The 23418-nt window shown below is 42.7% G+C and overlaps 1 protein-coding gene and 1 long non-coding RNA gene across 7 annotated transcripts in view; one reads left to right on the forward strand and one right to left on the reverse strand.

The window, feature by feature from the left end:
• Positions 1-335: 335 nt before the first annotated feature.
• LOC135983422 (uncharacterized) lies at positions 336-1073 on the forward strand. Its single transcript, XR_010601055.1, has 2 exons — positions 336-470; positions 759-1073. It is a non-coding gene; the product is annotated as an uncharacterized LOC135983422 (long non-coding RNA).
• Positions 1074-2124: 1051 nt separating this feature from the next.
• DPF3 (double PHD fingers 3) overlaps positions 2125-23418 on the reverse strand; it is a 215570-nt gene continuing 194276 nt past the window's right edge. For 5 of the 6 annotated variants that reach the window (XM_005284599.4, XM_065595311.1, XM_008169888.4 and 2 more), the window contains 3 exons: positions 18784-18896; positions 16705-16786; positions 2125-11835 (listed from right to left, as the gene is read on the reverse strand). In XM_005284599.4, coding sequence (XP_005284656.1) covers positions 11765-11835; positions 16705-16786; positions 18784-18896 — 266 coding nt within the window. In that variant the 3' untranslated portion in view covers positions 2125-11764. The remainder of the gene's footprint in view (positions 11836-16704; positions 16787-18783; positions 18897-23418) is intronic. The other variant, XR_010601049.1, reaches the window with a different exon arrangement.

The following is a 23418-nucleotide window of genomic DNA, read 5'->3' on the forward strand; positions in this document are numbered from 1 at the left end:
CCAATTTGTGGAATACAGTTTTTAAAAAATACAGTAAGGTTTTATTGTAAGGAAAGAAAAAGAGATGAGACGAGACAGACTATGGAAAGATGCTTCTCAAAAAAGCTTTAATGAAACTGGCGTTTGGAAATTCTTCACTCACTATTGCCTTTCCATAAGAATGTAGGAGCAAGGAAATAACGAATCAGGCAAGAACTCCTTCTGCTATATTCCCTGGGGAGCTGTGAGAGGGAGGGTATGTTATGTGTAACATTTTATCTGTTCCCCTGTTTTGAATAGATTCTCTTTTCATCTAGCTGCAGTGGCAAAGACTGCATCAGCAGTGGGCAAAGGGCATCAAAATCCAGTCTTGAACTTACGATACCTGCAACTGTCTGGTCTGTCAACAAATGAATGTGTTCAAGCACAGTTCACAGGCTGAGGAAAGGGTGTCTTCTGCCTAGGTGACACTCATCCACTCTGTATCTTAGGCTTGGTCTACACTACCCCCCTAATTCGAACTAAGGTACGCAACTTCAGCTACGTGAATAACGTAGCTGAAGTCGAAGTACCTTAGTTCGAACTTACCTTGGTCCACACTCGGCAGGCAGGCTCCCCCGTCGACTCCGCGGTACTCCTCTCACCGAGCTGGAGTACCGCAGTCGACGGCGAGCACTTCCGGGTTCGACTTATCGCGTCCAGACTAGACGCGATAAGTCGAACCCAGAAGTTCGATTGCCAGCCGCCGAACTAGCGGGTAAGTGTAGCCAAGGCCAAAGACAATTTAAAGGCAACTCCAATCTTAATTTTCATGACCACAGACCACACAGCAATTCCCTCAACGACTGCTAACTAGCAGCTTAGAAATATTAAATGGCAGAGGCATAACTTGAATTCTTTCCTGATGGACAAAACTCCCCAGTGTGTCACTCCCCAGGACTGCACAGGTAAAATGAGGCTAACTAACACTAAGTCTTAATGCCAGACCAAGAAAGACTCTCTTGGACAGTCTGCTCACTCACTCAGGACATGTGCACCGTGATCAGTGGAACTGGAGTCAGAGGGTCCATGTACCTTGGAGGGACAATCATTGGGGGTCACCAGAAAAACAGGGAATGTGAGGGGGTTGGGCTGGAAGCATCATAGCCACATAAAGAGAACAGTGCACAGGGTTTAATAAAGATCCACTTGCTCAACTTAACTTGCATTCAGCTTCACTCTTTGCTATTGAAACAACATGGAAAGGAGAAGAACCTGAAGTGGATTTTGTCAGTCTTCTCATTCATTAGGAATGTGAAGAAAAAGCTGAACTAAACCCCTATCCTCATCCTCTGAAAGAGATGGAGTACAGCTCCTGGGTCATTGGTGAAGTGGCCTGTGTTGGGTTTCAGTGCGGGGACTGGACTGAATGAAGTCTGAAAGGATGTCAATAGCTGAGAAAGCTGCAATCAGCAGAGTATGAAATATGGTTTATATTTGAGTTTATAAGCCCTGGGTGAGGAAAATTCAGCTGAAACAATGGCTTTCCTGTTCCAAAATAACAACAATGGTGGATATTTCAAATGCATAAGCGAGTAATATAACAATACTTTGCACCTCCACCCAAGGGTCTGAAAGCATATTACATACGTTAATGAGTTATTGGCCTGATTTTCAAAGGTGCTAAACACTTCCAGCTCCCATCAACTACTGTAAAATCAAGGCATAAACCCTATTAGGCCCCTCCTGCCATGGTGATAAAGTTAATTATTATCCCCATTTTACAGACAGACAAACTGAGGCATGACAAAATTACATGACTTGCCAAAGATCAGACAGCAATTCAGCAGCAGAGTTGGGAACAGAACTCAGCTCCCCGGCCACCAAACCCTGTACTTTAACCACCAGTCCATGCAGATTATGCTCTCATAGATTGCCAGCTCTCCTTACTTAAGTGCGCACACATTCCTCCATGGTCTTAGGGCACCAGCTGGCAGCTTCCAATCATTCTTCTTTTAGTTTATCCCTGGGTTAACACTATGGGCGAGATTCTGCCACTCTTGCTTATGCTAAGTAGTGTCTTACTACATAACAGGTCATCAGTGAGAGTAAAGGTTTCACATTCTGGCTCTAATTGAAGGTACCAGTGCTAATAATGATGCTGCAGACTGAGAGTGCGTTGTTATGGTAATCATGACAGTGAGGTATTTGGGGGCTGATGTTGCTGCTGGGAGAGTTCCCTTGGGACCAGAAAGACCTCCTGCTCTGAAGGACATTAGCTCCCTTCCCCTCCAACAAAATTGAGTTTATATCATATAAACCAGACTGGGGTTGGTGCCTGCCCTGAAAAGCCACTTAACTAGCTGCCTGGGCTGGAGGTCATTATTAGTAATTATATCTCCACTGAAGACGGATTTGGCTGCCTGCCAGTCCCAGCTCCTGCCCTTCTCTGACCAGAATGAGGAAACACAGCCAATCAGCAAGAGCTTTTCATTTCCTTTGCAGGGCCTTGACTGTTCAGCATGAGACCTCTGAAATGTCACCTGAATCTCATCTGTGTGTGCAGTATCACTGACCTGAGGCTGCCAGGGTTTTCATGGGGTAGGAGGGAACAGTGTAGTGGATAACTAGAAGAGAATTCTTCTCCATCTTCAGCTGTGACCTGGTTTCACAATAGTAAATAATAGTACTTAGTACTTATCCAGTGATTTTCATCCACAGATCTCAAAGCTCTGTACAAAGATGGGTTAGAATTACTATCCCCACTTTATATATGGGGAAACTGAGACAGAGAGATTGGGAACTGGGAATAGCAATGAGATTTCCTGATTCCAATGGACCACAACAAAAATTATATCCCTTCTGGCTATGAAGAAAACCTCCCAAGTAACTTAAAGCAGAGTTTACTTCCTAAGCCTGCACACAGGCAGACAGAAACAATAGTTCTGAGAGGCAGAACTTACCCCATTTAGTTCTATTGCTTGTTAATGCTGAAGTCCAAAGATGACAATTAAAATTTACATATTGTTAATTATTTCACTGCTGGTCATTTTAGTAGAGACACTGTGGTTTTGAACTGGGGGCAGAGCTTGTATAGAGTACATTACATTTCCTGCAATTATTGTGGACCCTGGCAGTAGCAGGGGAGTTAAGAACCATATCTAGCATAGGTTGCTGGCGCATAGGGTTCATATCAGGAAAACACAAAGGACATGGTGGGCATGAGGAGGTGCAAGTGTGTGAGAGAGAGAATGCCACAGATTCAGTCCTGGGATTGGGTGAAATAAAATAAGCCCAAACTCAGCTTTCCCTGTCCTAAAACATTAAGACATTAAACTATGAACTGGTCTGATGTTAGCAATGACATCTTTGGAGAGGTTTATCATGAACTAGGTTAGTGCTGCCCCTTCTCCATTGCTTCAGCTCTTCCCCTCCATTCAGATCCCAAATTTGGCTCCTGCCGGATTAGAGGTTTTGTGCAACAGTCTCAACAACAGTTTGAACAGAGTCTCGTGGAATTGGAGATGGGAAAGACACGTTATTTATTTGTAATGCGGTAGCAACTTAGAGGCCCTGACTCACTGTGCTAAGCATTGTACAAATTTATAACAAAAGGAGGTCCCTGCACCGCAGGGCTTACATTCCGAGTCTACAATGAGAGACAACAGGTGCACACAACAGACGGACAGGGGGATCACAAGCTAACAATGCAAGCCTCTCCAATCTGGCTTCCACTTTCTACACTCCACTGAAACTGCTTTCAGCAGAGTCTCTGACAACCTCTTCCTTGCTAAATTTCAGGGTGAATATTTCATCCTCCTCAGCCTATTGGCTGCCTTAGATATAATTGTCCATCCTCTGCATCTTGAAATCTTGTCCTCCTTTGGCTTTACACAGTCTATTCCCAGGGCCTGCTGCAGATTTGTTCCAGATTGTGTTATTCTCCATTGCTTTATCCAGACTAGTTTTTAATATCTGAACTGAAGCAATGCTGCTTCTTTCACTTTTCCCTTGGAGGACTATTTCTTAGATTAACAAATGTCAGTGTTTAGTCATAGATATATTGGATAGATAAATCTTGCTGAAGGAGATGTTTCTGTTAATCTAAATTTTCCCTTTCTTATTTGTCTTCCTGTTACTACTAGTTCTACCCTCATGTACCACTTTAAATGATTCCTATTGTTCCATGGGGTTTGGAATACTTTCCTACAATCCCTTGTTTTAGTTGTTTCTATGGCCATGTCTACACTATAGCAGCATAGCTACAATGCTGCAGCTATGCTGGCATAACCCCTGTAGTGTAGACATAGCCTACACTGATGGAAGAGGTTTTTCCATCGCTGTAGGAACTCCACCTCCCCAAGTGATGGTAGCTAGGTTGATGAAAGCATTCTTAGCTGTGCCTACACTGGGGGTTAGGTCAGCATAGCTACAGCACTCAGAGGTGTGGATTTTACACACCCCTGAGAGCCGTTGCTATGTTGATCTAAATTTTAAGTGTAGACCAAGCCTAAGAAAACTACTTTGATGCAAGAGCTTTGAATTAAACAGCTGCACTGAAGAAAATAATCCCCTGGGATATCATTGTGCACAAGGTACACTAGCCTTGCAGCAGTGACAGCCTTAATTAATATTTCTTTCCACACTCATCCTTTTTTCTCCTCCTGTATGACCCCTTTCAAAAAAACAGACAGCAGATAAGGAGAAAACACAACAGCCCCACACCTAATATGCTGCGTAGGAAATTCTCTTTTTGAGTCAGAGTGTAATAAACCCCTTTCCGAGTGCAGAAGAGAAGTTTGGGAATAGCAATTTAAAAGCCACAGGGAGTAATGTTTGCTTCATATGAATGCAGTTTAACAGTGGCTTTCCAGTCTCAAGACCTGAGCTAAACCATTATTTTCTAACACAGTCATAGGACAGTGCTGCCCCAACCACACTAGCAATAAAACACATGCTAGAAAATGGACACCCTCCACCCCTGACTAATGCCGATAGCTGTGTTAGCATATGGTTATATTCAACTGGAGTTGTGCTCAACAGTGCACAATCTCAGGTTGGGGAACCTAAAAATTGAGATACTTAAAATTAGCAGGTGCTTTTGAAAAAGCCCTTTGGGTGGCATGAGGTAAAATTTACTGTTTGTAAAGCTCTTTGAGTGCCTCAGATGCAAGGTGCTATGAAAGTACAAAATTCTGTTAACTCTGAGGTGAGCAAAATGGTAGGTATAATAAAGAGTAACTCACCTTTAGTAGCACAATAAAATCACTTTAGGCTGTTGGTCAAGAATGCAAATATTCCTTTCTTTGTGAGAGGGAAGGGGAAAAATGCAGCACCTCATTTTCTTTTTTAGAAACTGTTAATTATTTTCAGGCCCTGCACTAAAGGGGAAGAACTAAAGGTTAAATGCGCCATGATCACAAAAAAACAAAACAAAAACAAAACCCCAACCCAAACCAACCACCAAACTACACAATATTAAGGCTCTCATGGAGCAGTCACTGTGAAATCCAAACTAATACTACGCGATTCTTTGACACCTCTTTCCAGCACAGGATAGTAATAGAAACTTCCCCCCAAGCAGAGTGAAGTGTGTTTCTAGTCAGACACAGGACTATGTAATTGGAGAATCCCATATTTAGTTTTCTCTCTTTGCTTCTGCATCAAATGTGATTCATTTAAAAGCCAAGTCGTGGTTTTACTATCAATGCTGCAAACTCAATCTTGGATCTCAAAATCAAGCTACTGACAATTTTATTGATGCTCCCTGAGGGAGAATAGGATCTAATTTATGTTTCCAAAGCTGTATTAGCTCTGAAGGGCTAAAGGGGAGTGTTTGCTTGTGATAGTAAAATAAGTACATCTGACTCAGACATACATAGGGAAGAGATCTGTTGCATGGGTTGGTACTGCTTAGATACAGTCACCTTTTCTGACTATGCGCCTGATTCACTTAATTAGTGGTTACCAGGAGCGGTGCTGCAAACTGGCAGCAACACTGTTTGCTCCCATCCATTCCAGTGTGGGACCAGGATCCAGTCAGTACAGCCAAGAAAATGGAAGGGCCAGGACCAAGCTGTCTGGGGGATTCAACCCATCTCCTGGGCAGCCTCACCCAATGTAGCTGAGTTGATAGTTGCTCCTCTCTGGAAGAATCCCTGGGGTAGGACAGCTGAAGTGCTAGGCTGCCTCTTTCAATGCAATTGCTCCCATGGGCACACAGGAAGCAGTTTGCAACTCACTGTCCCAACACAGGTGAATCATTTCCCATAACTGCACTTTAAGGGCTCGTCTAAAATAGGATAAAAGAGGGGGAGGGTGGGTTTAAATGTGTGATCAAATATGTTTTAATGAAACACATTTCAGGGCCCTGGTACAGAGAGGAGCTGTATTTTCACGTCACCTCAATCAGCTAATGTGTGTTTCAATAGCTCCTTAGAGTTTAAGCCAGAAGGGACCATTAGATGATTTAATACAGGGATTCTCAATCTTTTTCTTTCTAAGGACCCCACCGCATGCTATAAAAACTCCAATTCCCCCCCACCCCCCGTGCCACAACAACTGTTTTTCTGCATATAAAAGCAAGGGCTGAGGTTAGGGGGTAGCAAGCAGGGCAATTGTCCGGGGCCCCACAACATAGGGGGCCCCGCAAAGCTAAGCTGCTCAGGCTTCGGTTTCAACTTTGGGTGGCAAGGCTCAGGGTCCCATGCTTCAGCCCTATGCAGCAGGGCTTCAGCATTCTGCCCTGGGCTCCAGTGAGTCTAATGCTGGCCCTGCTCAGCAGACCCACTGAAACCTGCTTGCAACCCCCCACGGCGCCCCGGACCCCAGTTGAGAATTGCTGATCTAATCTGACCTCCAGTAGGTCAGAATTTCACCCAGTTACTCCTGTGTTTGACTAACTGTTTGACTATAATTTTGTTTGACTAAAGCACATCACCTAACAAGGCATCCAGTCTTGATTTGAGAACTTCAAGAGATGGACAATCCACCATTTCCCTTGGTAGTTTGCGCCAGTCTGCATTAAAATACTGTATACTGGAGTTTTTAAAAATGTCAGTTCACATGTATTCACTAGCAGTTTTAAAACACCTTTTTAGCCTAGTCTAACCCTCAGTATTTGGTTCACATCAAGTGCCGCTAACAACTCACACAGCTGTGCCAGAGCCAATGAAAATACCCATTTACTGTAATCACAACCGTTTAGTTGTTAATGTACCGATTTAGTTTTTTAAAAGCCTCTAAGAACAACATTCCCAAGAAACAAATACAAATGGTGAAAATTGTTCAACTTTGAATGGATATTTATTCAATTTGCAAAATGTTACTTCCTGCCATGAAAAAAGAGAGGGAAGCATGACGACAGAGTCCCCAAAAGGTTTTTCCCTTACACTAGAGCTTAGAATCATCAAATCACAGAAATGTAAAGCTGGAAGCGACCTCAACAGGTCATCAAGTCCATCCCCCTGCGCTGAGGCAGGACCAAGTAAAACCAGACCATCCTTGACAGGTATTTGTCTAACCTGTTCTTAGAAACTTCTAGTGATGAGGATTCCACACCACTCCCTTGGAACTTGTTCCACAACTTAAATACTCGTATAATCAGAAAGGTTTTCCTAATATCTAACCTAAATCTGCCTTGCAACAGATCAAGCCCATTACTTCTTTTCCTATATTCAGTGGACAAAGAGAACAGTTGATCACAGTCCTCTTTATAACAGCCCTTAACATATTTGAAGACTGTTATTCTTTTTTGAAGTCTAAACATGCCCAGTTGTTTTTTTTTAACCTTCCCTCACAGGTTTTCTAACCCTTTTATCATTTTTGTTGCTCTACTCTGAACTCTCTCCAATTTTTCAACATCATTCCTAAACTGTAGCACCCAGCACTAGACACAATACTCCAGCTGAAGTCTTACCATTGCTTAATAGAGCAGGACAATTACCTCCTGTGTCTTACATACAAGGCACCTGTTAATACATCCCAGAATGATATTAACCTTTTTAGCAACTACATCACATTGACTCATATTTCATTTGTTATCCACTATAATCCCCAGATCCTTTTCAGCAGTACTTCCACCTAGCCAGTTATTCCCCATTTTGTAGTTGCACATTTGATTTTTCCTGCGTAAGTGAAGTACTTTGCACTTGTCTTAACTGAATTTTCTCTTGTTGATTTCAGACCAATTCTTTAATTTGTCAAGGTCATTTTAAATTTTAATCCTGTCCTCCAAAGTGCTTGCAACCCCTCCCAGCTTGGTGTCATCCATAGACTTTACAAGATTTTCTCCAATACATTATCTCAGACATTAATGAAAATATTGAGTAGTACCGGACTCAGGACAGAACACCACTAGATATACCCCTCCCCCAGTTTGACAGCGAACATTGATAACTACTCTTTGATTACTGTCTTTCAGACAGTTGTGCACCCACTTTATAGTTATTTACTCTAGACCACATTTCCCTAGTTCGCCTATGAGAATGTCATGATTATGCTGGGTTTCGAAAATTGCCTTATTGTGGATTGTTCCTTTAATTAAGTGTACAGCAAACATGTAAGGAAATGTGTCCAATGGTTAAAAAAGCTGACTGGGTTCATGAGTTCTATTCCCCACTTTTTCATTGTATGACTATGGGCAAGACATGGTATAATTTTTCTGTGCCTCTGTAAAATGGGTACAGTACTATTTACATAATGGGTATTGTGTATCCCATCCCATCTCCTAGAACTGGAAGGGACCTTGAAAGGTCATCAAGTCCAGCCCGCTGCCTTCACTAGCAGGACCAAGTACTGATTTTGTCCCAGATCCCTAAGTGGCCCCCTCAAGGATTGAACTCACAACCCTGGGTTTAGCAGGCCAATGCTCAAACCACTGAGCGATCCCTTTAGATTCAATAATTAATGTTTTAAAGCCCTTTGAAGTTGTCCAGCTCTATGTACATGCTAAGAATTATTACTGAGTGGAATGTACCTGCCTGTTGCCTAAGAATAAGGCTGTGAATCAGGGAGATATAAGTTGCAGGAACATCTTAATGTCAGAGAGGTGAAAGCTTTGGATCTATCAGGCTGCTAGAAGTTAACTGGAACTGTCTGTGCACATAGACATGTGAGAGTAAAGCCTGAATGAATGATATGTAACTGGACCATGACAAGAAAGTTACTATTAATTTGAACTCATACATTTGGATTCTGGACTGTAGCTAACTAACTCTGCCTTGGTAGATTGGATATGGGATACAGAGGCTGTAAAACAATCAGTTCTTCTTAATGCTTTGAGTAGAGGGACACAGGTACAGCTGATAGACCAACTGAGGCTCCTGGAGTATATGAGCCGCTGCTGCAGTCTCCTGAAAGTGCAGGGTGGAAATGACACAGCTAAACCCTTGTAAGTTTTCATAAGGGTTTAACTGAAACAACAGGCAAATATGAAAGTCATGGCAATTTATTTTGATTAACAAATGTATGCAAATATGTGTGCAAATAAGCTGTGGCCATCCAGCTCCTCGCAAGCTGCCAGTGCAGCTTTCTGCACCAAAAGGTTTGGGCATCTCTAGCGTCTTGTATCCTACTCAGTCTCTAGTTTTGGATCCAGAATATCTGCCAGGGGAAGCTAAGAAGGCAACGTGCATGGGAGCGTTGAGGAAATGTGACAGACTCCCTTAGCTCTTCCTAAGGGGATTCTAACAGATGGGAGGGAGCTGAAAAGAAAGGCGATGGCCGCTCAGAGATTTGGATGAGACAATGGGGATGAATAATTTGAAGTGCTTCAGCATGTTGCCCGATGAGGTTGAAAGAAAGTTGGTCATTTAAAGTTTTAAAATAGTTTTGTTTAAACAGTATGTAAATCATCTTATTGTAGCTGTGTGGACACAAATCCTATTTGATGGTCTAGGATTGTATAATGTAGGCCTGTAGTAGAAATCCTATCTTTCCCTCCCAATGCATGATACAGAGAGACGATTTTTGCACACCTTTCAACTGACACTATCTAGTAGTTTGGGGATGCTAAATTTGGGCATTGTCCCCTACTAATGGATGAAATTAATCCCAGGGGAAGAAAATAGAGCTGCACGAGGGGTAGATTTGGTGCAATAGGGCTAGAAATAAAGTGCTCAGGAACCACCTTGGAATTTAAAGAAAACAGTTTTTGTGGGATTGAAACAATTCTAGAGCAGTTTTGTGAACTCACACACAACTGCACTGTGTGTGAGTTCACGAGAACAAGACTGAGAAACTGACCAGACTGGTTTCTGTGTTCAAGCTGAAAGAAGAGAAAAAGCTAAACAAACCACATAAAAAATTAAAAGTAAATTAAATTTATACAGTTCATTTAAATTTAATAGTCTGAGGTGTTATTAGTAACACAGGGAAGGACCTTTTTTAAACTAAATTACATTTATTTTGACAATGTCAATTTAAATCCTCAGGGTGAATAATTTTGCAGAGAGGCTTTAATTAATATGTATATCCCAAATGCAATCTTAGTGTCCTTACCACCTTGCATAGGCATCCTGAGTCACTCATGCTGCTTGGGATTCATCAACCTATATTACATTCCTCCTCTCATGCAAGCTTTTAAATATGTTTATAAACATATTTTATATCACACCCAAGATAGGACAATTCTTGTATACTTGGTAGAATCAGGAGTAGCATATTTGCAACCTTAAAAATTATATTTTTTAAAAATAGTCCTTACGTGTTTGATCCCCTTAGATTACTGAAATGAAGAAGATTTAAAAAAAAACCACTTATTCTCCATTGATGCTTTTGTTTTCTTGTTGTTCACTTTTCTCCATTTCACTTAGTTTGGACAGTGAATTACAGTGACGCTTCCTGGTTCTGATACATGAGCTCAATGCTGTTTTGTTTGGATGTGCTACACAGCAGGGGACTGTTTAAATAAAGGAAAGCTATTTTTATTTAAATTTTAAAACCACCATGACAATCTTTCTTTTCAGGTTCTGTAAACCATTACTCCTCACCTCTTTTTAAATAAAAAACAGGCTTTTGGATCTGAACTATATAACAGCGCCACTTTAAGATGGTCTCCCTGAACATTAAAAAAAGCTGGAAGGGGTGGAGTAGGTGTCTCTGAGTCTATATATATATTCCATTCTTCTTTCATTTACAGTAAAATCAAATATCTAATATCAGTAAAATCAAAGGGTTTGATGATTCAGCAAAGAAACTGTCACCCAAGGAATTTTAGATCAGTTCCTGTCTCAGTGGCACTATGCTCGTGTTATTCACGACTCAGGAAGAACGGAGCTACCACAACCTTTAAAGCCTCTCTAGATCTACACAGTGTTGCAGTAAAGTGGTTTTCAGTCAAGCCTGTGAGGAGTAACAATTCCCAACATCCCAACCAAAGCATATCATCAGTAGTGCTTTGGGAACTATGTTGCTATTTCTTTCTTTACAAAGAAGATCAAACAAAAAAGCACAAGGCCACACAAAATTGACTCCTTGGTATCAGTATAACAATTTCCCCCTTAACATAGTGCATGTGAGCCTATTACAATACAGCATCAACCATGCACAGCAGTGAAGAGATTCCATTTGGAGAATTAAAAGGAGAACATGTTTCTTCTAGTAGAACCCAGGAGTTACTATATTAGTGAAATCTTACTCTTTGACAATAAATACCATTGTTATCTCTTCTTATACTTGAGTGTCCATTCTCTTCGATGTGTTTGTGTGTGTGTGTGCGCGCATGTGTGTGTCTGTGTTCTGGATGGGAACTGTGCGCTGGTACCACAACTCCAGAAGCAAATTGCATCTTGATCCCTGGAGCTCCTTAGGCTTGAAAGCCAAAAGCTGATGCTCTCTCTCTGAGTAGTTCCCGGCACAAATGACAACTCCAGCTCCCTGTAAATCAATGAAAAATCAATCAATCTCACATGCACAGTATTAACTCTGAATACTGAGACTGTATGCTAGGGATGGTTTCAACGGGACTGAAGGTATCTGCCCCAACTGGAATTTCCAATGTATTTCTGAAGCAAGTACAGCATTGCTCCTTTCCTGCTGGTGTTGTTCACTTAGAGTCAGACTAACCCCAGAAGTTACTGGTCAGTTGTGATGTGCAGCCTCACAATACTTTTTGTCATTTGATAACTTAATCCCGGCACTTCCCAATTAAACAGAAATCCTGGCTATTCAATTTCCAAAAAGTTTCTCCCTGTCAGTTTGGTTTCCTCTTTAGCAAAATTTAAAAAACATAAAACTCCTGTGGTCTTACACATCATGGCTACATAGTTGATTCATAATTATTCTTGTCTCAGCCCTGTTAGACATTCCAATACACTCCATTAGAATCATTCTGTAGGCCTCTGTCAGTTTCTATTGGGCTCTATTGATTTTAATTGGAAGCCCACCAACCTCAAGAACTAGTAGATCAATGGGCCAGTTCTTATGTTCCAAAACCAACTAACAAATCAGAACCAACAGAAACACTTTCAAGTGCAATTTCTTCCAAGGACATAACTATGTACTGAATATAATACAGATCTGAAAATGTCTCCCTTTCCAAGGTACAGATGGTCTGAACAGCACTGAAAACTACCCTAAATAGTTTTTGGCTAGTCTAAATATGTCAAGGAGGCACTGCACATGCTGCCTGAACACAACAAGAAGATGGAGTCTCACTGGCCATTATAACTCCATGTTTAATGACATTGTATGTGGATTAATAAAAACAAAACCATTCCCATAAAACATTAGAGACAGGCCTAAACCATAAGACCATCTCTAATTAGGGCATTTATAAACTCTGCTGGGGAAGAAAAGGAGAGATTCCTTAACTCTACAGTATCTGGAGTTCTTCAAGATGTTTTGACCCTATGGGTGCACCATGTGTGTGCATGCGCACCCATGCACCTTTCATCAGAGATTTTTCAGCAACAGCATCCATGGGTCTGTGCCTGCACCCACACATCTTCATGCTCCAGATGGAGAATATATAGGGAGGGGCAGACCTGCCATTGCTCCAGTTTCTTCTCAACCCCAAAGTTCAAAGGCAAGGACTCTGAAGCAGAGAGGAAAGGGAGGGCAGAGTGGAGTACCCCTAGGGACATAATATTTCAAAGAACTCCAGTTACTGTACAGGTAAGAAACCTCTCCTTCTTCAAGTTATTGTTCCTATGGGGGCTCCATGTTAGGTAACTCTCAAACAGTACCTCAGGTACGGAGAAGGGTACTGAGCAGACAAGTTCAGAACACTTTGGCGCACAGCCTCACCAAAGGCTGCAGCTGATCTAGAGGTGTGAATGACAACATAATGCTGGGAAAAGGTGTGCACCAATGACCAGATGGCAGCTTTGCAAATGTCTGGAATGATATGTTCTTAAGTGGGGTTATAGAGGTGGATTTCACCCTAGTGGAATGAGCAGTTCCCAACATAGATGGTGTACCCCAAAAGCTTCGTAACATGCTAAGATACATCCTAAGACCCATTTAGATAGTCTTTGGGTGAAAAGAGGAGCTCCTTTCATTCTCTCTGAAATGGAGACAACAAGTCTAGGAGAGGATTTGAAGGGTTTAGTCTTGTTGAGATAGAAAGCAAGGGCTCTTTTCACATCTAAAGTTTTGAGACTGATCTCTTCCCTTGAAGCATGAGGTTTGGGGTAAAAAAGAGCAGTAGCTGAATGTCCTGGTTGATGTGAAAGTCTGATGAGACTTCAGATAAGAAGCAAGCATGAGGACAAAGTCACCTGGCCTCGGTAGAACACAGTACATGGTAGATCAGTCATAAGAGCTCCCAATTCACTTATTCTTCTGGCTGAAGCAATGGCTATGAGGAATGCAGGTTTTTGCAGCAGGGAATAACTCCCCATATGTTCAAAGGGGGTTTCTCAAGGCATTGAGAACTAAATTAAGGTTCCAAAGTGGAGTAGACTGTCCTATGTGAGGAAAGAGGTTGGCCAATCCCTTCAGGAATCTTGTAGTGGCAGGTTGCACAAAAAGTGACACCCCTTCAACTGGCTGGTGAAAGGCTGTAATGGCAGCCAGGTGAACTTTAATAAAGCTGAATGATAAGCCTACTTTTTTTTTTCAATTTAATAGGTAGTCATGTATGATAGAGAGGTAAGACTCAGAGATGGAGAATGACAGCTGTTCACCAAAGTCAGAAATGACAGTTCAGCCTACTGTTTAACCCTGGGTCCAGGGCGGGCAGAGACCAGAAACGAACCAAGGTCAGTACCAGGACAGAAGTTGAATGCCAGAGCTAGAGGGTAAACTAGAGTTATAGGCCAGGGACAGAGCCGGGGATCAAAGCCAAAGCTAATGGAGAATGGGCTGGAGCAAAAGCAGGAGCAGGGACTGGAACAAGGCAAGCACAGTTGCAGATATGATATGCATTTAGCAGCTGCTGATCTGCTGGGAGGCCAGTTTTATAAGCAGAGCTGCTAAACCAGCTGCCAATGAGGAGCTGTGGCTACTGTGTCAGTTCCAAGGCAGTGAAGCTGGGCTCATTGGTTGCAGTGAAGTTAGTCAGGGTGCAGGTCAGCAGCTGGTCCGAAACGGTCTGGCCCCTCACAGTAGGTTTTCCTCAGGACAGGCTTCCTACTATTCAGCAGCACAGACTGCAGCTCAAGAGAACAATCCTGTTCTAGGCCCAAGAGCCATCGAGGATCAAAGCCCAGAGGTGTAATACAGTGAGATTGGGGTGGGAACTATATTTGTCTCAACCATTTTGGAGCTAAAAGAATAACCACTGCTTTCTGCTGTTTCAGCCTATTCAGGACTCTGAGGAGCAATGGTGTTGATAAATGTATAGCAGAACCCGAGGCTAAGGGCTGAAGAAGGAATCTTCCAGGGAGTTGTGACCAAATCCTCCCCTAAGGAAGAGGAGATGGCATTTTGTATTGGAGTCACGAAGAGGTCTATCGCTGAAGAATCCCAGGTGAGAAAGATCTTCCGAAAGACAGTATTGCTCAGTTCTTATTTGTGATCCTGGCACAAATGTCTGCTCAGAGTGTCTGCAAAGGTGTTCTGCAGACCCGGTAGATGGGCTGAGATGTCAATTTGGTGGGTGAGACACCAGTTCCAGAGCTTTATTTCCTCTGCACATAAAGATTGGGATGTTGCGCCTCCTTGGTGGTTGACGTAGTATATCATCGCTCGGTTGTCTGTCATGCCTCTTACGGAGTGACCCTGGATCCTGAGTAGGAAGTGAAGGGATACACATTGGACTGCCCTGAGCTCAATAACGTTGATGTAGAGCAACAATTCCTGTGGGCCCATTTGCCCTGTGCTGTGGAGTCCTGAAAGTGAGCTCCCCAACCTCGCATGGATGCATCTATGAGGATGATCCTTGTGGTAGATGAATCCTTGTGGAAGATGAATGCAAAAATGTAAAACCTTCTTCTGTTGAATTTGAGAGGAACCAATTCAATTCCACCAGTAACAGGAGGGATTGAGCTTCCTGCTTCAAGAGACCCTGATGAGAAGGGTTTTTGAAAAGGGATAGGGAGAAGGGGGAAGGAGTTGAATGGGGTGGTGTATCCTAATGAAATTATTTCCAATATCCATCTGTTTGATGAGCTCCCAGGAAGGTGTGAAATGGGAGAGAGAATCCCCATAAATGGATGGAGGACAGAATGTTACAGCGTAGGATTCATACAGCGTGGTGATTCATGACTGTCAACCAATAGGCCAAAATGGCCACTTGGATGAAGTTGGTGACTAGGAGGCAGCAATAGAATACTGCTTGTGGAAGGTGAAATACTGAACTGGACGAGACTGTTGGACTGTCTGTGACTTGTTATATTTTTGTTGTTGTTGTTGCAGGGATGTAAATGCCCAAGGATTGCAGGGTCTTTGTGAGAGTTCAGGGACTCATCTGTCTGATTGCTGAAGGGCTTGGGCCCTTCCAAGGGAAGATCTTCTAATGTATTCTACACTTCTCTAGGAAGACCAGAGGATTGCAGCCATGAACCTCGACACATAAATATAACTGAAGACATAAAGTGAAAGGCTGTGCCAGCCACACTGAGTAAGGCTTGCAATTGTCTCTTCTTCTGAAATAAAGGCTTGAAATTGGTCCTTCTGCTCCTGTGGCAGATGGTCAATAAAATATTTGATGTAATTGGTTGAGTTGTACTTCACCAACAAGGCATCCCTGAACTGTAGCACAGCTGAAGAATAACTCTTGCATCCAAGTATCAAAGGGGTAGCCGTGTCAGTCTGGATCTGTAAAAGCAGCAAAGAGACTGTGGCATCTTATATACTAACAGACGTATAGGAGCATGAACTTTTGTGGGTGAATACCCACTTTTTCGGATGCATCCTTGCAAGCCTTCCTCAGTGTGGCTGGCACAGCCTTTCACTTTAGGACAGCCTACTCCCAACATTCTCCAACATGGAGTATTGTAAACTCCCCATATTTGAGAGGTAGATTAATGTTAAACAGGGCCCAGACCCACTTTATCAGCCCTCATCCCCACTAGACAGGAGACTTCTAGCTCAGGCTTTCCCCAGTACAGAATCTCCAGCCCTTCCAAATGGTCTCTTGTTTTCCTTCAGGACTAGGTCCTTGATCTGCCTCCCTGGTAGCCAACTGTCAGCAATCAGATGTGCACTACAAAGCTACCTGACATTTTGCCTCTGCCTCATTGCTCTAAATCTGGTTCCCAATTCCTTCACCCACCTTGCCCAAGACCACCTTCTGAATTTCCTCCCTCCTCCCCATGGGCCCTGCTGTGGCTCTCGATGTAGACTTCCAGAACATGTTACCTTCTGGAGGTTCAGACACTGGTGGGTTTAAACAATACATGTGATAGCCACGGTCGCAGTCATCACAGAAGAGCAGCTGGTCCTGAAGCAGAATTGTTGACGGGGAGAGGGAGGAAAGCAAGAGAGAGAGAGAGAGAGACACAGAGAATGTTGATTAGTCTATTGCTGAGGTGGGAACACAAGCATATATAAATCAGTACTGCACACATTTGAACACAGCTTTAACAATAAGCACATAGGGAACATGAATGGATTTACAAAACCTCACATTTCTGCTTCCAGGGTCAACCACACACTCTCCTCACTTTGCCACAACGACCCCTTCTGGCCACATCTGAGTTGAACAAGACAGCTTGAGTTTCTAACTGATAAATCTCCCTTTGAGCTGGGGGAATGCATTAGCAAGATCAGATAAACAGAGAGACATTTACCCCCAGACCACACCCATATATGAGATTGGATTTCCCACTTCATTATGCCCTCATAGACTTTAAGGCCAGAATGGACCATCATGGTCATCTAGTCTGACCTGCACATTGCAGGCCACAGAATCTCGTAATAGGCCAATCCTGTAATAGACCCATAACCTCTGGCTGAGTTACTGAAGTCCTCAAATCATGATTTAAAAACTTCAAGTTACACAGAATTCACCATTTACTCTAGTTCAAACCAGCAAGTGACCCATGCCTCATGCTGCAGAGGAAAGCAAAAAAAACCTCCAAGGGTGTCTGCTAATCTGACCCAGAATGAAATTTGTTTCTAACCCCCAAAATGGTGATCAGTTAGACCCTGAACATGTGAACAAGACCTACCAGCCAGAGACTCTAGAAAGAATTATCTGTAGTAACAGAGAGTCCTCCCCATCTAGTGTTCCATTTCCATCCATTTGGGATATTTGCTACTAGCAGCCACAGATGGACCACATGCCATTGTAGGCAGTCTCAATAATATATCACCTCTTCCACAAACTTATCAAGCTCAGTCTTGAAACGAGTTGGGTTTTTGCCCCCCACTGCTTCCCTTGGAAGGCTGTTCCAGAAACCTTCACCTAATTTTAAGCCTAAGCTTGCTGATGGCCAGTTTATATCCAATGTGTTCTTCTTTCAGCACTGGCCCTTTCAGTACTTAAATGACTCCGCTCCCTCCCCGGTGCTTATCCCACTGATTTATTTCCCATCAGCCTTCATTTGGTTAGGTTAAACAAGCCAAGCTTAAGTCTCCTCTCCAAAGGTAGGTTCTCCATTCCTCTGATCATTTCTGGTGTTACCTATTCCAGAGCATCCCCTCTTGCCAGGACCCTTTTACTCTCCAGCTTGGACAAATTTTGCAAAGTTCAGCAGGTTAGTGAGGGGGGTCTGTAAATGAACTGTTCTTATCATGAGGACTGTAGCTCTTCACATTGTCACAAAAAACTATGTTCGGGCGGGTGACACCCATATACTGCACTGAAAATCCCCCCTTCACTCTTAAAACAGAATGCACCCAGATTCTTAAGATTTTTCTGTTTTATTGCTAAAAACAAAATCCAGAGAGCTGCTTGACATTTATCTTGCTACGAAGCAAAGGAAATAGATTAGATTATCAATAAAAAGTCCCTTCCAACCCGAATGTTTCCATGGTTTTGGGTTTTATCATAAAGATTGAAGTTCATATGAGCTTCAAATTGGGTGACAATGGGAGATTAGTAATAGGAGATAGACCTGCCATCTCTATACCACCACCCATTCAAACCCAGCCCAGATCACAGCTGTTCAATGACCTATGTGACATTGGGTTTGTGGCTTCAGTCCAGTTTCTATGGCACAAGTGTCCAAATCACAAATACTATCATCTAAATTGGCCTTATATGGCACCCATGATAATCTCAGGAGAGACAGATGATTAAATGAGTTACTGCAACTGGACTAGAGAGGTTCTTTCCAAGTCAGGGTTCAGGTATACTGAAGGAGCAATGGAGGAGTGACCCATCGCTGCTGCCAGTGTTTTACAGTTTTGTAGTGAAACACAGGACAGTATTCTAGGGCAGTCATTGCAGTTGCTTTCACTAGCACTAATTTACATTAAAAAAAACCAACTCACATCATTTTCAGAGGTCCCGCAAAGGCTGCAGGATTTGCACTCAATGCATTGCCACTTATAGGTTTTTACGGCCTCCGTCATGTTTGTGGTGAATTGCAGGCAGGTAGGGTGTCCTGGAGAAAATTGGAGAGGACTGTCATTATTACTGTTTACTTTTTTAATTACTTGTTATTAAATTGGGGGACAAAATGCACATGGACATGGACTGATCACAACATGGGCTGCAACTAGCGGATACCGAAGAGGAAAGCAGGCATTAACCCTTTCGCTGCTGGGCACACAAAAAATCAGAGTAATCCCTGCCCAGTTCCCCATTGGCAAAGCAGTAATTTGTTCAGAGCTCTTAAAAACATTTTTAAAAAAAAGTGAGAGAAAGAAAGAAATCAGAAGCTCCCACTTTCAGAGGGAACTCATCCATCTTAATAGGAATGAAATTATGTTTTAACTGGCAGTTAATTCACCCTGATTGAAGGACTTGGTTGCAATGAGATTTTATTCCTCTTTTCAAAGCTTCCCTTCCCACTGTCCAAAGATTTACAAATAAAAGAGTGATTCTGTAAACTTTGCTTGAGTGGGAGCAGCAGGGTATGGAAAAGGGACAAGGGATAGCATGAAGTGGGTGGTTTTTTTAAGAGCTCTGTGCTACTCAAGTTGGTTGGCAGAGAAGAAACCAAATTGCATAGCTAACCCTCCAGGTTAAAAACAAACAAAAACAAAAAGCCACCAACTCCCGCAAACGAACTAACCAAAAGGAATAAATAAGGGAAAGCTAGCAAAACAGTCACATCTATTTGGGAAGGACAAATTGCCAGAGTGACAACCCTCTCCCCTACATGCGTGTCGACTCCAGCTTTGTGAAACAGCAGTACCACGGTAGCGGGGTCAGCAATGGGCTTTCTGGAGGGGGAAAATATAAACAAACAAGCAAACCAAGGTAGGATGAGTGTTCCTTCTGCAAAACAGAACAAGAGAAAAAAAGCCACACCACTGAACTAAAGTACTATACCCAAAGATCACCATTCAAGGTTGAAACAGTCTTTGGTCACCTGGAGTTAAATATGGTCTTCCTTCTCAGAAAACATTACGTTTTTCACCCCTCTGTTGTACATACAAGTATTAACACTGCATACTGCATGGGAGAAAGTGATATATAAAGGAAGTGTGTGTGTATGTATATAAGACACACACACACACACAAAATGTTGTTTTGGACATCTTCAGGAATATTGTACAAATACACAATCTTTTGCCTCTTGCACACCTGCTATTATTGGGCAGCTATCAATAGGGAGAGAAAAAAAGCCTTTTAACTTCATTGTTATAGGAACATTTGTAGGAAGGTGGTCAGAGTAGAAAAGTGGAAGATATTTTGCTAGTAAAGAAATTAAGGTCTGTCATTCCTTACTGGTTACAAATGTGCATGTGAGAATGTACCTTTCACTACCAAATCCCTCAGCAATGTTTCTCTCCTTCTGTTGTACTTTCCCATAATTAGTATACCATATTTGGAAGCTTGTATTTTCTCAGCAGTTACGTAAATGATTTCTCAGTGGCTGGGTAACCCAATAATGCTGACAGAGAATAGCCCTTCTTATAAATCAGTTATTATACAGTCACCAATTGCTGTAGGATTCTGGGTCTCTGGTTATGCTAGTGTGGGATCGGCGTGAGAACTAAGGACATCTAGTGGTAAAATACATGTTCATAAATTAAGAAATGAACAGAACATAAAGGGGAGGCAGTATTAAAGGAAGGAGAAATCAGTGTCAGAGTCTGTTAATGTTATTCTCTTAAGAGCTGGAATAAACAGTCTCATTGAGAGTAGTGACAGGCCCAGACCAAAACCCTGGCTAAGAAGAATCTCAGCACAGAACTAGATCCAGATTTTGCAAACGGCACCTATCGTTATGATGGATCAAACCAAAACCAAGGATCTGCACATCCTGAACTATGAGGTGTCCAGACACAGATTTTGTGACTTGAGCTCATCTCTAACTGAGAGTGACTCAGGGGATTATTGCTGAGATGGCACCTGCAGAACATGACATGACACTTGGTTGGTCCTCCAGGGTTAACTCCCGGCAAAAACAGAAGTTCATTTTAATGTCAGTAATCTGAACAAGCACACCACACAACATGTAAGAGAAGAGTTCACTGCAACAGCAACTAATTGATGTCCACAAAGGCTGCACAGTGCTGGGATATATCAAGCAAACCCACTCAGACAGGGACCCCATGCACTAATCACAGAGTTACTAGCTTCAGTCACACATGAAATCAGCACGGGGAGGAATGGAATAAAATTTAACAGAAAGTAAATTAAGGCTCAATATGCACACACGCACGCACACACAAACCCTGCATTGTCTGTTACTCTTGACAACATCTCCATCCTGCCTGGCAATCAGACCCATAACCCAGGAATCATTCCCTCTCTTTGCCCCATATATCCAGACTGTTTCCAAATCTTTCCATTCTTCTTCCATAATGTTTTTAGAATCCTGCTTTTTATTGTCCAGACTCAAAAACTCTGACCAAGGCACTCATCACCACATGCCATAAGTACTGTAACCTGCTCTTCTTCAGCTTCCCTGACACCAACATCACCTTCTTCCAGTCCATATAGAGCACAGCTGCTAAAGCCGTACTTCTTGCCTGTTCTTCTGGCCACATCCTCTTCCTTTTCGAATCCCTCTATTAACTTCCCCTCTTACACCACATGAAGTTCAAGTTTCTTGTTCCCACTTTCAAGGCCCTTCCCAGTTTTACCCCTCCTTCCTTATCTATGTCTGTCTTTTATCATGTATCAGAGGGGTAGCCATGTTAGTCTGGATCTGTAAAAAACGACAAAGAGTCCTGGGCCACCTTATAGACTAACAGACGAATTGGAGCATAAGCTTTTGTGGGTGACGAAGTGGGTATGCGTCTGACGAAATGGGTATTCACCCATGAAAGCTTATGCTCCAATACGTCTGTTAGTCTATAAGATGCCACAGGACTCTTTGTCTTTTATCACGTCACCCCGGCCCTTTTCTTCTTTGCCAATGAGACCAGCCTGGACCACCTACTTCTCTACTCCCCAAAACATCTTTGCAGTTTCTTACATGCTGCTCCTCATCCAATGGATCCCCTCCCTGTCCTTTAAATCCCTTCTCAAGACTCACATCTGCCACAAGGCCTACAAGAAATCAGCCACTTTAAGCTGGCTAGGCTGAGTTGGGGAAATAATGATAATGGAGATTGTAAAACATTCCCCATTAGTCGGATCTACTAGCAGTGCCAGTCTGGCCTATTTTTAGGGGAAGTCACCTGCAAGGGGTGCCAGTTTATGCAGCCCACCATGCCCTGTCCAGAAATTTTGTGAATGTCGAAGGGGCAACTACAGGTGGCCAAATGATTGCACATCCCTAGGACTAGCTCTCTCTGCTAGACCAGAGTTTCTTCACTTTCTGAAGAAAGAGATTGTCTCATGGATACTTGTCCTTCCAGTCTCCAAGTCAGGTTCTGATTCATGTTCCCGACCCTCCTTTGTTGTGACCATAGCCCCAATCCAACTCCTCCTGCAGTCAACGGAAAGATTGCCACTGACTGCACTGGGAGTTAGATCAGGCCCTCTAATACTTGGAAAATGTGTCAATGTACCGTTCACAGCATTAAAGTCAAATGAGTTTTCTTTTCCCTGCTCTCCTTTCTGGCTCTCCAGCTTCACTCTAGACCGGCCTTGTGTTCTGCATGTAGGGTGACCAGATGTCCCGATTTTATAGGGACAGTCCCGATTTTTGGGTCTTTTTCTTATATAGGCTCCTATTACCCCCCACCCCCGTCCTGATTTTTCACACTTGCTGTCTGGTCACCCTATCTGCATGACACAATGGAAACTCCATAGCAGAGAGTTCCTGTGGCTATGCTCCCACAGAGCATCTGAGCTCCAGAGCAGAGCAGCTTCTGGCATTCCCCCTGTTAAGAGCGGAAGAGCCTAACTGAACCTGAGTCTGACAGACATATTTTGGTAGAGTCACAGCGATAACAGAAAAAGCCTGTTTTGCAATTACAGATGTTTCTAAAAAGGCTTGCACAAACAGCAGCCCAAGAAATGGCCTAAATGACAGATGTGGTGGAGCTGTGTGTGACAGGGAGCTATAAAGGTTTTACTGCACCATGTCTGTGGTTGTGATTGCCTAGAAATACTTTTAGTTCTACAATCCTGTGAAAAACTGTATTTAGGGTAGGTTGAGATGTGCAGTGAAGGTTCTGCAGTTGAAACTCAGTTAATAATCCTGATTATAACAGACTCCAGTTCAGTCTCACATACCCATATGAGCTCTGCAAGCTAACAGGAAGAAGAAGTAGCACAAATGTATTGTGTCCTTGAAGTCAATAGACAGAATGCTAAAATGCACACAGATAGTAGCTTGGTCAAAGGTTCACACAGTCACTTTTCTAACAGACCATAACTGCACTCTAATGATAACTTTCGCTATGGAACAAATGCTATAAACAACACAAACAGCCAAACCTGCATTAAGGAAGGTAACAGCAAGTAAGCCCTTGGCTGTAAGCAACCAGTTTAATGCATAGATAGCCCTGAATCAGAACTCCAAATCAGAATGAACACTTGCCATCTTTGTGGACGTT

Source organism: Chrysemys picta, chromosome 4 (assembly GCF_011386835.1).
Source record: "Chrysemys picta bellii isolate R12L10 chromosome 4, ASM1138683v2, whole genome shotgun sequence".
In the NCBI taxonomy this organism is placed as follows: Eukaryota; Metazoa; Chordata; order Testudines; family Emydidae; genus Chrysemys; species Chrysemys picta.